General features: G+C 51.4%; 1 protein-coding gene and 1 non-coding gene across 6 annotated transcripts in view; both read right to left on the bottom strand.

Moving 5' to 3' along the window:
- The window catches only part of NAP1L4 (nucleosome assembly protein 1 like 4), a 44,881-nt gene that overhangs the window by 7,219 nt on the left and 23,326 nt on the right, over positions 1-14,336 (bottom strand). For all 5 annotated transcript variants that reach the window (XM_028118224.2, XM_028118228.2, XM_028118225.2 and 2 more), the window contains 8 exons: positions 13,538-13,679; positions 13,227-13,313; positions 11,742-11,873; positions 10,912-10,983; positions 6,658-6,797; positions 5,225-5,370; positions 2,653-2,675; positions 2,278-2,397 (listed from right to left, as the gene is read on the bottom strand). In XM_028118224.2, coding sequence (XP_027974025.1) covers positions 2,278-2,397; positions 2,653-2,675; positions 5,225-5,370; positions 6,658-6,797; positions 10,912-10,983; positions 11,742-11,873; positions 13,227-13,313; positions 13,538-13,679 — 862 coding nt within the window. The remainder of the gene's footprint in view (positions 1-2,277; positions 2,398-2,652; positions 2,676-5,224; positions 5,371-6,657; positions 6,798-10,911; positions 10,984-11,741; positions 11,874-13,226; positions 13,314-13,537; positions 13,680-14,336) is intronic.
- On the bottom strand, positions 10,164-10,286 carry LOC114220567 (small nucleolar RNA SNORA54). Its single transcript, XR_003611592.1, has one exon. It is a non-coding gene; the product is annotated as a small nucleolar RNA SNORA54 (small nucleolar RNA).

Genomic DNA, 14,336 nt, shown 5'->3' on the forward strand with positions numbered 1-14,336 from the left:
GATCTAAATAAACCAGGAGCATGATTTCACTATGCAGATACATGAATTTCAACGGTATTTTTTTAACTCGTACAAGGGTAAATATTTACACATTAGAAATGTGATAAAACCTTGGCGTTTAAGTGTATAGAAGAAAACCCCAACATTATGGTCAGTTGGTCTTGAATGAATTTCTTCAAGGTCCAAAGACATCACAGGTCAGACTCTCCCTCAAACTCCACCTATCAGACTCAGATCAAGACCAAACACAAAACAAAACAAAACAAACCTTATCACTATCACCTGCATGACACAAGAGACCTAAAGATTTACCACGCTTTTCTTAAGAACATTTTTCTTATTGGAGCCCACACGTATATTCCTTAGCGACAGCTCGCACAAAACTTGTACGGGCCTGAGGGCTGGTGGGGCCCAGCTCAGGCCCCAGGCCCGGCATGCGCACCCTCTTGCACCAGCTGGGCCGTCAGGGGTCCAAGCATGCCCCAGTAGTGCCCTTTCCAGCCCCTGACAGGGAAAGACCTAGGCAAACCCTGTCTTGCAGCCAATCACATTTTCGCTCAGACTGAACTAGCCTCAACCAGGCTCAAGCGCGGATTTTCTGAGGTTCTCAGATCATTTCACTCTGGACCTGGAGGGTCCTGTGGCAAACACATCTCACACTGATGTACAGCAGGGGTCGCTAAGTCGGCGTACAGAGCCCGTGGGACATGCAAGCCGAGCCGAGAGAATATGGAAGACAGAACCAGCACCCCCAGCTCCATTTCCTTCTACAACGACGTGTAGTGCTTGTGCAGGTTTCCAACGCATCAGACCCCTGCAAATTTACCTCTATGCCAACGTGCACTAAGTAATGGTGCCGACAGGTGTTCTCCGAAGAGCCCGACAAGCCATCAGAGTCACTACAGCCGTGAGTGGTGAAGTCAAGACCCTGGTCTCAGCAGGCCTAAGTGGGATGCCCCCTCGTAACCCCTCAACGACACTGCTGGGCAGCAGCACCTGCATCGGAGGTGTTGGGCGTGGACACATATAGACAGAGGACACACAGAGGACAGGCAGAGCACTGCACCGCTCACCAGTACTATCCACTCACTCTGCCTATATCTTAAGTAAATAAATATATATAAACCGCACAGTCACGTTTTAAAACGGATGGGCGTATGATCAAAAAAGTGTGGGGGGAAGACCGCTGGTCTAGAGATGCGCTTTCCAGTGTGTGTAGTCACTAGATCTTTGGGGCTACATTAAATAAAGTGGAACCACGCAGTTCCACAGCTGTCAACAGATTCATTCTACATCTTCGAACGTCACGTGGGGCCAGTCCCACCACACTGGACAGAGCAGGCCGAAGACAGCTCCGCCACCACAGACCGTGCTGGTGTACAGTCTGCCGTGCCGACTTAAGCCTTAGCAATCACCTGAGAGCGCGGACGAGCCAACACTACGCCGATGTGTGTGCTGCATGTTCTCCTGCCCACAACCCCCTCCTGGCCCAGGGATGGACGAACAGCCTTTCCGAAGCGAACGAGTCTCAGACTACACAGCTCACACACACTGGACAGGCCATGCCCCCGGGCTGGGACCATCAGCACAGAAAACATGAGAAGCAGGCATTCACTGCTCTGGCCGCTAAGCAGCTCAAACCTGCCCGGCTCCTGCTGCCCATCTGAAACCTCAACAGACCGCTTAGAAAGGAAACCTAGAACCACCCAGGAAACCTAAGAGCTCTAAAAGCAAGGGAATAAGTATCTGAAACATACTACTAACTGCACACTATAAAACCAAACTTTATTCCCACAAATCAAGAAGACAGTGAGCCGAGCCTGGGTTATGATGGAGAACTACCTCGGGTGACCGTCAAAGGACAGCTAGGGAGGCTGCGCTCAAGCAGGGAGGGAGGTGGGGGAGAGAGAAAAAGGGGCCTGCGCAGCCTGGCCACCCCTCTGTGCACCATGGGTATCAAGTCTTTGGCACCGGCACACCACAGGCTAAGAGGAGTCAGCTCTGTACATAACCTCTTGCTGTGATCAGACCTCTGAAAAGGAGATGTTTTTCCTCACGTTTCCAAGTCACCCAAAGCTTACAGACCTTAAGCAGGACAGGGTGAGCACCTGGGGCCTTTCAAGGATGCTGTCCGTGGACGGGGCCGGCACTCTGCTGCTCCAAGAGCACCCAGAGCCCTGCTCGGCCCCCACCCCCGACACTAAGCGTCCCCCAGGCTGCTGCTCAGGGCACCCCACACCGCCAGAGGCAGGCCCCCAAGGGCTCCCGTCCACATACGTTGTCGTCATCCTCTATGGCCTCCCCTGTGAAGTAGAGCACGGCCCGCGGGACTATCCGCTCACGAAAGAAGTGTCCGATTTCAAAGTCAGAGGCTAATGTGAATTCCGAGTCTTCATCCTGAAAAGGGAAAACCTCAACGTTAACTCACGTATACGGGTGAGCGCTACGCCCCCCACCCGCACCGTGCCCCTCGCTCTGGGGGACCCAGCACTGCTGGGGATGGCGGGGTGCTCTGGCCCCACCCCGCAGTGTCGTGAACACAGTGCACCCCGGGCCTCAGGGAGGAGGGAGGGACTGAAAAGAAGGTAGGCCACTACTCTGAAGATACAGAATGTGACAGCACGAGGGACCCAATGACAACACAGAGCTTACCAGTGACTCTCCATCCCCAGACGCTAGGGAAAAAGACAAAACATAGGCATGTTATGCTGACAACCAAAGCCTTTGCAAGCGCACGCGGGCGGCTCCGAGGACAGGGAGGGTGGAACAGGGCACATCTGGAGCCCTGTGTCTAAAGCGGTGCCCTGGCCGCCCGCCCCTGCCTGACCTGCTTGGGAACGTCAACTGGGGAGAAGCTCTTCCTAGTTTAGTGTTAACACGTGGAAAAGCCTATCAAGGGGCCCCAGACTGCGGCCACGCGGTGCATTTACGCCTTCCAGAGAGTGAACCAGCGCCTGCAACCCTGCACGACTCTGCAGGGAAAAGGACAATCGCCAAGCCTCGTGTCTGAAGCACTGCACCTCAGCGGGGCAACAGCGGCTGTGTCCACGTGCAGAGGAGGAAGGCGAGGACACAGTGCTGAAGCGTCCTTCCCACGAAATGGAAAGACTCCCTGTGGGCAGGAGGGTGCTGCTGGTCGCTGCCCACCACAGAGCACCGCACGGCTCGCCGAGGGGCAGCTCCACACACGTGTGCATGTGGGACACACACGTGCGCGCGCACACAGCTACCGAGATTGCTGCTGCACTGGAGCCTGACCCAGAACCAAGGTGACAGGAAAGATGGGGACTTACAACCACTCAACAAAGCCCAGTGACACTCCAATGATCACGTGACTCAAACCCCAGACTTTAGAGATGCTTGTTCAAGGCCCGGTCTTGCCAGGAGCTGGACGCCTATGGCGCTGGCCGCATCCTGCCTCTCGGGGCCTCTCCCAGCTTGCAGTTCCCCATGGGCTGGGCACCCGCGTGTCAACACCACCCCTATGGCACTGTCCCCGAGTCTTGGCACGTGAGCACCCACCATGGGCTAAGATTTGGGTCTGGGGACTTTGGCCAGGGACTTTGCTCATCTGACTTTGGGACATGTTTTGTAGACTGAAGGACAAGGAGGGCACCGGACCAGCCAGCTTATGTTTCCTTCATTTCAAAACATATTACCTCAATTTCGACATTTTTTCCTTGCCTGCCCCATCACCGCCCCATGGTCACTTTCTATTTGTTTACAGAACTCATCACTTGATATTATGTGTGATTACTTTAAAAGAGCTACGTTTACATGCAATTCATCTACCAGAGAACTGAAGTGTATAATTCAATGACCCAGAGGTCATTTTTAGAGCTGGACAACCATCACAGAACAGTTTTAGAGCCCCAAACGTTACCCCCCCCCAAATTCTGAGTCCACTTAATTTCATTTTGATTTTATTAAATTACTTAAAATCCAATCTTAAGAAACCTTCCAACAAAGCCACTGCATTTAGGAACCAAAGCCCCTCTGCTTCACAGTGAATTCATGCAAGTGACCGCCGAAGGGAATTCTCTAAAACAAGGAAACTGAACAACCACATCATGGCTATTGTTACCCCAGACCAATACACATCTGCATCCTCTAGGCTCAAAGACAAATCACAGAAAGGTATGGGGCCGAAGGGCAGAGCTTGCGAAGCGAGGGCCCTCGGCTCAGAGACAAAGTCCTGGTCCAAGGCTCACACTTGAGAGTGGAGCCACCCTGTGGCCGAGGGCGAACAGCTCACACACCCACCAATTACCTGTGGCATGGACGGGCAGTTCTAGATTTCAATCTGTTTGTGTTCGTGGAAAATAAAATGTTTTATCCTGACTATCCGAACACTGACAACCGGCCTGGCCTCCGCATTCTCTCAGGTTTAGAAAATTTTAAGACTTGCCACTATTTGGGACGCCTGGGTGGCTCAGTCAGTTGAGCGTCTGCCTTCAGCTCAGGTCATGACCCCAGGGTCCTGGGATCAAGTCCCACATCGGGCTCCTTGCTCAGCGGGGAGTCTGCTTCTCCCTCTGCCTCTACCTCTCCCCCCCCTTCTCGTTCACTCTCAAATAAATAAGATCTTTAAAAGAAAAAAAAAAAAAAAGACTTGCCAGTATTTACTCTCAAAACCTGTTGCTCACCCTCCACGAGGTCAAACTTTCCATCTTTATTTTATGACTTAAGGTGGAAAAAAAAAAATTCAAACTTTCCAAGCTAAGTCTTTTAAAACTGGAAATCCAATTACTTGTGTTGTCACGCTATTATCAACTCCCAAGCCCCTTGAGTTCTACCAAGCCACGGAGAAAAACAAAACAAAGCTGAATTTATGAGAAAGAGAGGGTAGGGGATGCTCCCCAAGCTGCGCAGGTGAACCGGAGTACAACCAGCCACAGAGGGGGCCTGCAGCAGGACGGGCGGCCCGAGGGATGTCAGCAGGCCCCAGCAGTGAGGTGCGGAAGTGCCGGCTGGGGTCACTCCTGGCATCACTCCAGCTTTCTCAGCGTGGAGCTCAGAGAGCCCGCCAAGCCTTCCCTTCCTGCCACAAGGAGGACCCACTACCCCTACCAACCCCGCACCCCGTGAGCACCAGCACCACGGCTCCTGGCACAGCAACCGTGTCCTTACTGGCCACTCTCGCCAGAGGACCCCAGACCGGACTCAGGGTAACAAAGCGACTTTGCGTAGTACATAATCAACGTCCACGACACAACCTACTCACCTTTCAGCGGGCTGAAAAAGTTGAAAAACGAGTCGTTGGGAACTTGTTTGGTAATTGTTCTCACTGTGCCTCGGCCCTTATGTTTCTGCTTCTTCTTGATTGTTTTGACTGTAACATTTTTCCCTTTCTTCCAGTCAATAGCACACCTACAGGGACAGATGGCCATCACGCACACAGACATATGCCCTGAGAAACACCACGAACGTCCACGGTAAACAAGGCACAGCTAGAGGGTGAACTTGGACGATGTAGGCAAACCAGGCTGCCAGCCAGCACCGCACACCTATGAAGTCCATGTGACGGCTGGCGAAAGGGAACAGGCCAAGCAGCCTCGGCTGCCACGGCACCATCTGAAGCCCGGGTCTTCTCCCCTGAGGAACCCCCTTCCCCACCCCCGCCAAGTATGTTTGCTGTGACCAAGCCCAGTCAAGGCTGGGCCAAGGTGCCCAGAGGATGCACAAGAGCTTGTCACCTGCTGCCTTCGTCCAGACCCCAGAGCACACCTGAAGTCACCCACTCACGCACCCAAATTCTCAAGGCAGCTAAGCGAGCAGGACAAGGTGAAGAGGCGGAAGGGGACCGCTGCACGAAGTACTGATGGGGGCGGAGCGCAGTGGGTCCGGGCTGCCAAGTGGGCCCGGCTGGGGGGCGAGTCCCGCAGGTGTGCTCATCTTTCAATTGCTGTGGACCCACACGGATCCCCTGGCAGCGCATGACTAGCGTCTGCTCGGGAACATGCCTGGAAAGGCCGGCCCACTTCCCACACGACAGCCTGGCCCTGGGAAATGCGCTCTCAGAGTCACTCTCGCCATTCAAGTCTAGCAGGGTTTTAATAAAGCTCCGAACTGCTCATACGCAAGATTTAGAAGTACTTGGTTCCAGTGAGTAAGGGTAATTGTGCCAGTTCAAAAACAATTTCCCAAACCAAAAAACCACAATTTCCCAAACCATCTCAAACAAACCAAGAGGAAAGAACTCCAAACCATATTCTCTCCCCAGTGATCTCACTTGAAATCACCAAGGTGCTCCATCATGAGTCCAACAATTAAACTGCCTCCCCAATTTCCAAAGCAAGCAACTGACCAGTACTGCCCTGCCCCGACTCATCTGTTCACTCAGCAAATATTTGCGGAGGGTTGTTTATCAGCTCAGCGAGGACAGCATCAGGCAAGGGACCTAGAGAACCCAATCCCTCCATCTGATGAGGAGACCGGGCCACCAGCCCCCACTTGGCACATGTGACCTCATGACACATTTCCCAGCGCAGGCCATCACAACCCCCCACAGAAAGACTATTTAATGTAAATCTTGGTCTACTGGGATTTTAAGAAGATTAAAGACATTTTGTTTTATTCCTGATTTCTCTTACTTGTTAAGTTCTAAAATCATCCGTTTTTCTTTCAGAAATAGAAGGTGAAATGGCGAGTCCTTACCCGTCACAGTCAACTATTTCAGGACCTTCGAAGGAAAAGGGATCGGCCTTATCCGGCTCTGACTTCATCTTGTATGTTTTTGTCAGGACTGAATTGGTAAAGTAGTCGTTGGGTTCAAAGTGGAACTCTAATACAAAAGACTGAAAACAAAAACTCAGGTAAGTACCACTTAAAAATCTCCAAGCAATCAGTGACAGACTTCACGAACCCCACAGTACGTACTGGAGACCAGCGCCTCTCTGAGCGGGACGCCATAGACAGAAACCGTTATGGAAAAGTTCAACAGGTATGGCCACATGTCAAGAAAAACTTGATTACAAAAAACAGCAGCACCTAGTTCAAACACAAACGACAAGTGGGGGAGTACCTGTGGCGCTTCAGCCCGAGCAGAGAGCACGTGACCCTCTGAGCCCCCTCCCCAGTAGAGGTCCAAGCTCTCCTGAGAAACCCCAGCTTCTCTCTGCCGCCCCGGGCTCACCCCGGCGGAGCTGGAGGGTCTGGACTAGGGGACACCAGGCAGCAGGGTCCAGCCCGCCCCTCCTTCTGCACTTGCATTCAGACAGAGCACCGCCTTCTCTGCCGCACAAAGGGGCCAGACTCTGCGAGGGTGGGGAGCACTGCCTGGGCCTCCCCAAACCACACCAAGGAAGGACAAGTTCATCCTTTGTTCACAAAGCACTGTGTAATCTGAAGAGACAAGCTTAAGAGGAAAAATGGACACAGGGTGTGTACACAGCAGCAGACACAAATAAAGTCAAGTGGCAGTAAGAAGGAGTCTTGCTTTCTTCTTACCAATGTATGAATAATATGTAGAACTGGCAAGTGTTTTGGGAAATCAGGTCCAGTCATATACTGTAAATAGCTTTATAAAGGACCATCTGGCAAGATCAAAAAATTAAGGTAAAATAAAATTCTCTGACCTGGTAACTCTACTCAGAGGAATTTATTGTTTGGGAAAAGACACCTGGGTGATGCATCATCAGTATGTGCAAAGATGCTCACCTCAGCCCTATTTTAAGGAAGAAAAGAGGACGTTGGTTAAGTTAAGTTATAGTGATACTTTTATAAGACTAACTCTGGGTTCACATCACTTCTGCCTGTAGGTGCTGCGTGATCTTGTCAAATCACTCTGTCTCTGCTGCTGTTTCCTCATCTACAAAGTGAAAAGCACAATCCTCTCTCTCTCCCTGAGCTGACTAGAGGATTGACCTACGGAAGCACTTAGAACAGGGTTTATACAGGCTTACAGGCAGTGCTTGCTAAACGTTAGCTATTTCAATTTTCATTATAATGTATAAGGGTACAATTATCAACTGGGAAAAATAGATTAAATAGATTAAAACCAAACTACTTCCACTAAGGGGGAAGTGGAAACCAGACCGTGAAGAGCTCGAGTCCCCTGCAAGCTCAGCAACAGCACCCCACACAACCCCCTCTCCGCTCCTTGCCCAACCCCCAGGGCTACACCCACCCACCGTGAAGACAGAAGCAAGTGTTCAGTCAGTGAAGAGGCCGCTAGGATCCCAGAACCGCTGCAGGCTGCGACCGCAAGCGTGGGCAGGCACCCTGGGGGCCAGGGAGGGCTCGCGAGCATCACCGGGGGCCCCGCCTCACTCCCTACGCTGGCACGGATCACACTACTCCTCCATCTCCCACCTCCTGCCCTACCAGCTCTCCAGACCAAGTATGAGATCTCCTTTCTTCGTGTTTTCCTATCCTTTCCTTCCCCATGGCCTCTGTTTAGTCTAGTATAACACACGACTGGGGATGAACCAAGAAAGGGTTTAAGGGGCACCTGGATGGCTCAGTCGTTAAGCGTCTCCTTGGGTCATGATCCCAGGGTCCTGGGATCCAGGCCTGCATCGGGCTCCCTGCTCCGAGGGGAGCCTGCTTCTCTCTCTGCCCCACCCCCCAGCTCCTGCTCACTCTGTCTGAAATAGGCAAAATCTTTAAGAAAGAGAAAGAAAAAGAGAGAGAGACAGGGAGGGTTCAAGAGAGACAGGGAGGGTTCAAGTCCGACAGAAAAGGGCCCACAGATGAGGTCGCCTCCAACACACACAATACCCTACAGCCAGTCAGCCATAAGCACGGAGCAGAGTCCGCACGTGGGTGTGAACAGACGCCGCTCCTGCCCAGCGCGGTACACACGCTGCCACCGGCTGTGCCCGCCCCGCCCCAGGCGCTCCAGCCTCGGCAGACGGCACACGGGGACTCTGCACTGTTGCTCAAGTTCTGCGCTAAGCCTGAAATTATTTCAAAACGGAGACAAAGCCAGGATAATTTACAAAAAAGAAAGTGTAAAAAAAATGCGTAAATGAACCACATTTGAACCTTATAAATGTTCACCTCCTTTAACCCAGTAAAACTGCACTAAAAGGAATCGAAACTGAGGAAATCGGCGAAGACTTAAACAAAAATTTGGGTTCAAGTATGCTATCATAATGCAACAATTCAGAATGGGGCAGAGGTGGCAGCGGCACGTGTGGGCACCGTTAAATCACTTTACAGCCCACAGAGGAAAGGACAACTATTTCCCAGCCCGCAGAGCCGGTACAACACTGTCTACACCTGTAATCCCACTCTGCTGCAGGGTAAGTGGGAGACCCCGGAGAGGAGCAGAGGTGTGGTCAGGGGAGAAACAAACACACTGGCCCTGCTTCATTCTGAAGCTAGATATGGTTTGTATTTCTAATTTTATTGTCTAAAATATTTCATAATGATTTTAAAAAGACAAAGACTATAGATAACCTGACTCCACGGCTGAGAGGTCTGTAGGCTGTTCCTAACACCTTCCTGTATTTTCCCAGCGTTCCACAGCCAGCGTGCATGACTTTTCTAACAGGGGAAGTGACGAGGGGGAGAAGGACGACTGGCTCATGCTCTACCAACACTAGGGCTCTTGTCTGTCTATAAACCACTGTAAGAGTCAGACAGGCTGAGAAAGAAAACAGACCCAGGAAATCACCCAAACAGGTGTCTGGTAACAGCAAAGCAGGAAAAAAACAATTGATCCAGGGGGGAAGAATTAATAAATGGAGTGTGGAGGAATCACAGGTGAGAAAGAAGTGTTAGGAAAACACTGACACAGAAACTTACAACAGCAGGCACCTCCCTCCGCCCACGCAAGTGAACAACCTCAGACTGCCCCACTCGGCCTCCAGGGGGCGCCAGGGCCCAGGCTCCGCACAGGCCAAGGAAAAGGCCCTGCAATAACCCAATTAACCAGGTGCAGTAGGCAAAGGGGTTCCCCTCAGCCTGTGAGCAGGCATCACACCAGCTCGTGCCCAGGCCCCCACCTGCAGAGAGAGAACCGAATGTCACCTCCCAGAGTGAGCTAGGCAGGAAAAGTGGAAGGGACAGATCCAGCGTGTCCCCCTGCCCCTTGCCTCCAGGAAGGCACCTGCAGGACCAGGGAGGGAAATCGCACCTATGCTAGCCCTCATCCATGACCTGGGGCCAGTGCTCTGCGATGGGGAGGGAGGAAGAGCCGGACCCCCGGTCCCAGGCCGTGTCCCCAGGACCTGAAACTGAGAGCCACGAGTCAGTCAGTCACGAGTCGCTGGACCTGCTGTGGCACCGGAATGGAGCCTGTCAGCCACTGCCAGGCTAACAGGCCACGAACAGTGCCTCTATGAGGACCCAGCTCCCGCAGGGTGGCGGGCCCCACTCTGAGGAGGAAAGGAAGGGCTGGCTTGAGTCAGGCCCCTCTCGCAGCACAGCAAGCTGCTGGGAAGAGGTGTTATACGACAGTGCAGGGACACGTTGTTCAGGTTTGCCCACCTGCAGTTACGTTCTTGGTAAAACCCAGTAGGCTTCGTTCGTTAGCATCTCGGGTTTCTATTAAAGTGCTGCTCTTATCTGAGTACATACCTACCATCCTGTTTTACAGACGTTAGGTCCTCAGAAACCTGGGAGACACTCAGGAGAAAGACATCACCCCCTCGGACAAGGAACAAGCCAGCTCAAAGAGTGGTGCACAGTGTGGCCAACACCACGGCCAAGGAGTCCAGTGCTGCGTGGACTCCTGCACCTGCCACACGCAGCCCATGGCCTGAGCTGCTTGCCGGGCTGTGTCAGAGCTGCTGGGCAAGACCCAGGAAGGCCGCATGAGAACATTCTAGTTCTTGGTGAGCATCTCGCTCAGGACCACCCTGAAAGTGTGTGGCCAGGTTTGCACCTCCTGCCCCGGCCCCAAGCCACTCATCATCAGTGATGTTCTGATGCCAACCAGGAGCTCAATCAACCAGTACTCACCATAGGCTGCCCAGGGTCTGAAAACTTCACTTTAATATCCTGCAGGTGCTTCAAGATCGGCTCATCATACTCCTGATTAACAAGAGAAAAAAACAAAGTTCTAGTGGGCGTTTCTCCAGACAACACACACGTCCCCCCTATGACTTGCTGTTGCATACACTCCCAGATGCTGGCTAAGCACGCCCTGCTGGCATTCTGGCCTCATCAAGTTAAGAACTCCCAGGAAGCCGCCCACATCTGTGCACTGACACGCGGTCCCAGGGGCCGGCAACAAGGTGCCACTTCTCTCTGGCCCGGAGCACTGAGAAACATCAGCCAGGCAGGGAGGGCAAGAGCCCAGCTGTTTTCCCACGACTGCCCACTGCCACTGCATACAGGGACCGACCAGGCCTGCAGGGACCGACCAGGCCTGCTGGTCCTCACATCTCTGAAGAGAGAACCAGAAGAAACACCTCAGTCTGCTATGGGCCTTGTTGGTCAATTTCCTGCCCTCACATCTTCCCGCTTGTCCATTCACAGTAAGATGGGGAAGGGTCTTGAGTTTGTTCATAGGCTCCGTGGGGTGAGGCGGCAGACCTCAGGTAAGAAGACGACAAGTCGTGCCTCAGCTGCAGAGGTGCAGGCCTTCCCAGCAGCACCGCAGTAGAAGGTAGCAATGGAGGCCTCCAACAGTAGGATCCCCGCCCCAGGAGATCAAGAACACTCCTATGAGCTGTTGGTCACGCAAAGTGCTTTTCCACCCACCATGAACAACCGCTAAACTCTGAGTTAAGTGGTTCATAAATAAATATTAAGACTAAGATCTCTCTGTAAGGTGGGAATTTGCTTACCTGGACTAATTCACTTAGCATATCTACATTTCTAAAGATGGTAAACCAGAACTCTGGAATTCCTCTGGGGTTTGGCTCCTCTCCTGTTGCTGCTTCTTTTTCTGCTAGGACTACTTTATTTTTCATGTCTCCCTAAAATAAATAAATAAATAAATAAATAAATACAGATGCCAAAGAGAACGCTTACCACAAAGCAACACATTTACATTCAATGACTTACTGCAGAATACAAGTTTCAGAATCCTGCACAAACTTCTATCAAAAACTGTGTTCCCTGCATCTGCATCTCCAAGACCACCATGTATGTCACACTTTTAAATGTTTCTAAGGAACAAAGCAATCAAAGCACTCCATTCAGACGTGACTCTATGATATAATTTTAGAATTCTGAGTGCCATCAACCTTGGGGAAGGTGCCAAGTGCCAGCTGTATGAGACATCCGTCTTGGGCCAGCCAGCCACCCAGCACCAGATGGGAGACTCCAGTGCCCGCGGCAACAAGGAACGCCGGCAGCATGTACGTCCAACGGTAAGGAGGGGGCTATAAACATCCAGACAGAAACTGCACGCAGACATCAGGGAGGTGACCTGACAGCACAGGCCACACGCAGAGGTGTCTCTCTTACACTGCGGCCCACGGAGGTCGAGCACGAGATGGAGCCAGTGCAAGTGCAAACACTTCATCACGGGGGCTTCTTACGTGGAAATGATCAGAAGGGGCTTTTTAAATTAACAGAGGCAGATTGTTCTTGAGAAATACGGAAGTGATTCACAACTAGATCCATCCATGACCACAGCCTCAACTAGGCCAGGTTCTACAATATGTTTGAAAGATCAAAAACATACGGTTACTACAACTAACATACACTTCAAATAAATTCCCTAAAAAGGAATCCTGATAAAAAAAAAAGGATAAAAGTTACTTGTCTTCCAAACAAACTTCAAGTGGACAAAGTTACCCTGCAGCATGTCGGAACTTTCTGTGGCACTAGAATGGGACCTGTTGAAGGCTGTGAGCAGGTGATGAGACGCTCCCAATCCAAAGTGGCTGGGTGCACCGTGGCGATTTCGTCGCCACTGCTGGTCCTGGAGGAGGGTGGCCCGGACGCCTCCCACGCCCTCCTCACAACCCTGACCTCGCAGCGACTACCAACACAGGTGTCCCCTCCCCTGTGGGACTTCGCTTTTGCCTCAGTATACGACTCTTCCTGATGTTTTCGTTTCTGTCCATCCGATCCCACATCTCACTATCCTATGGCATGGAGCTGTTTAGACCACTGAGCAGGGAGAGCGTGTCTGGTTCACAGAATTAACGGATACTGGACCTGCCTGCCGCTCAGGAGTCTGATGACAAAGAAATCGAAACGGCCAACCCAAGGTGGAAATAGCACCTACTGTCAGGAGTTCTTTCCTTTGTGATGTTGTGAGAGACTAAGTAACAGCACTGACACAGCACAAGCTGCCGTCGTCCGAACACAGTACTCACAGCCAACTTCTCCTCCTCCCCGTTGTCGCTGTGCCACTCCGACTCTGCGTCCGTTGGCTCCACGTCCCCCGTGATGAACTCCCTTCTCTGAGTAAGAACGAGACCTTCTTAGAGTTAAGGCCAAGTTAGCCAGAAGCTCAAGAGTTCAGCTTGTAAATGATGTCTGTGAAAACCAATGCTTTTATAACTTAAGATTCTACATTTTAGGGCTCGAAGGAGACCCGTTCAAGGACCCATCACTCCATAAACATGGGAGTCTTACGTGAAGAAAGCTCTGAAACCACGCAGGCAACGCAGAGGGAGCTGCCCACCTTGTCGAAGAGGGGCTGGTACAGGGCGGCGTACTTCCTCTCCAAGTCGTGCACCTCCTCGTAGAACTTGGCTTCTATGTGGGCGCACCTCACCTGCAGCTGCTTCAGCGCGTTGATCCTTCTCTTCACGGCTTTCGGCAAACTGAACAGGGAAGGAAAGGGAAAACATCCTTATGCCTGCAAAGTAAGGCAGCGTGCTTTTCAATCTTCTTAAAATAAATTCAGGCTACCATAGAATTCACATCCTTACTACAGAAATGAGCTCCTAAACATCATTAGAAGGACGAACATCCCAACAAAAGGGGTGGGGGAGATGCTGATGGATAATCCACAAAAGAAAAAATACAAAGAATCAAACACGGAAAGAAGGTTCAATCCCACAAAATATCTGAAAGAAAGTTAATTTAAAAGAACTGCTGTCTGTTCCTTACCAAACTGGCAATTAAAAAGAACCTCCTGGGTTTGATTAAGCCCGAGGGCAGAGAAGTCCTCTAACCGACTCATCCACCTTAAAGGCAAAGCAGAACCTGAATGTTCCTTGGGCCCAGTAACTCTACTTCTAAGAACTTATGCTAAGGAAATAACCAAATACTTATGTGCTGGTATGTCCACTGAGGCATTATTTGTGAAAGTGGAAAGCTGGAAATAATGACAAGTTGAACAGGATTAAAACACAGCCTGTCCAAAATCATGTTTTCAAAGAATATTCAGCACCAAGTGAAGGCTTCATGTTGATGCACTAAGGGAACTATCAAGACAAGTGGGGTCTGTTCCCTTCCAGGGTCAGGCAACTTTGAGC

The sequence above is a fragment of the Eumetopias jubatus genome, unplaced genomic scaffold (assembly GCF_037043125.1).
Source record: "Eumetopias jubatus isolate StellerSeaLion01/CBP00866 unplaced genomic scaffold, mEumJub1_p1.0 scaffold_13, whole genome shotgun sequence".
NCBI lineage: Eukaryota > Metazoa > Chordata > Mammalia > Carnivora > Otariidae > Eumetopias > Eumetopias jubatus.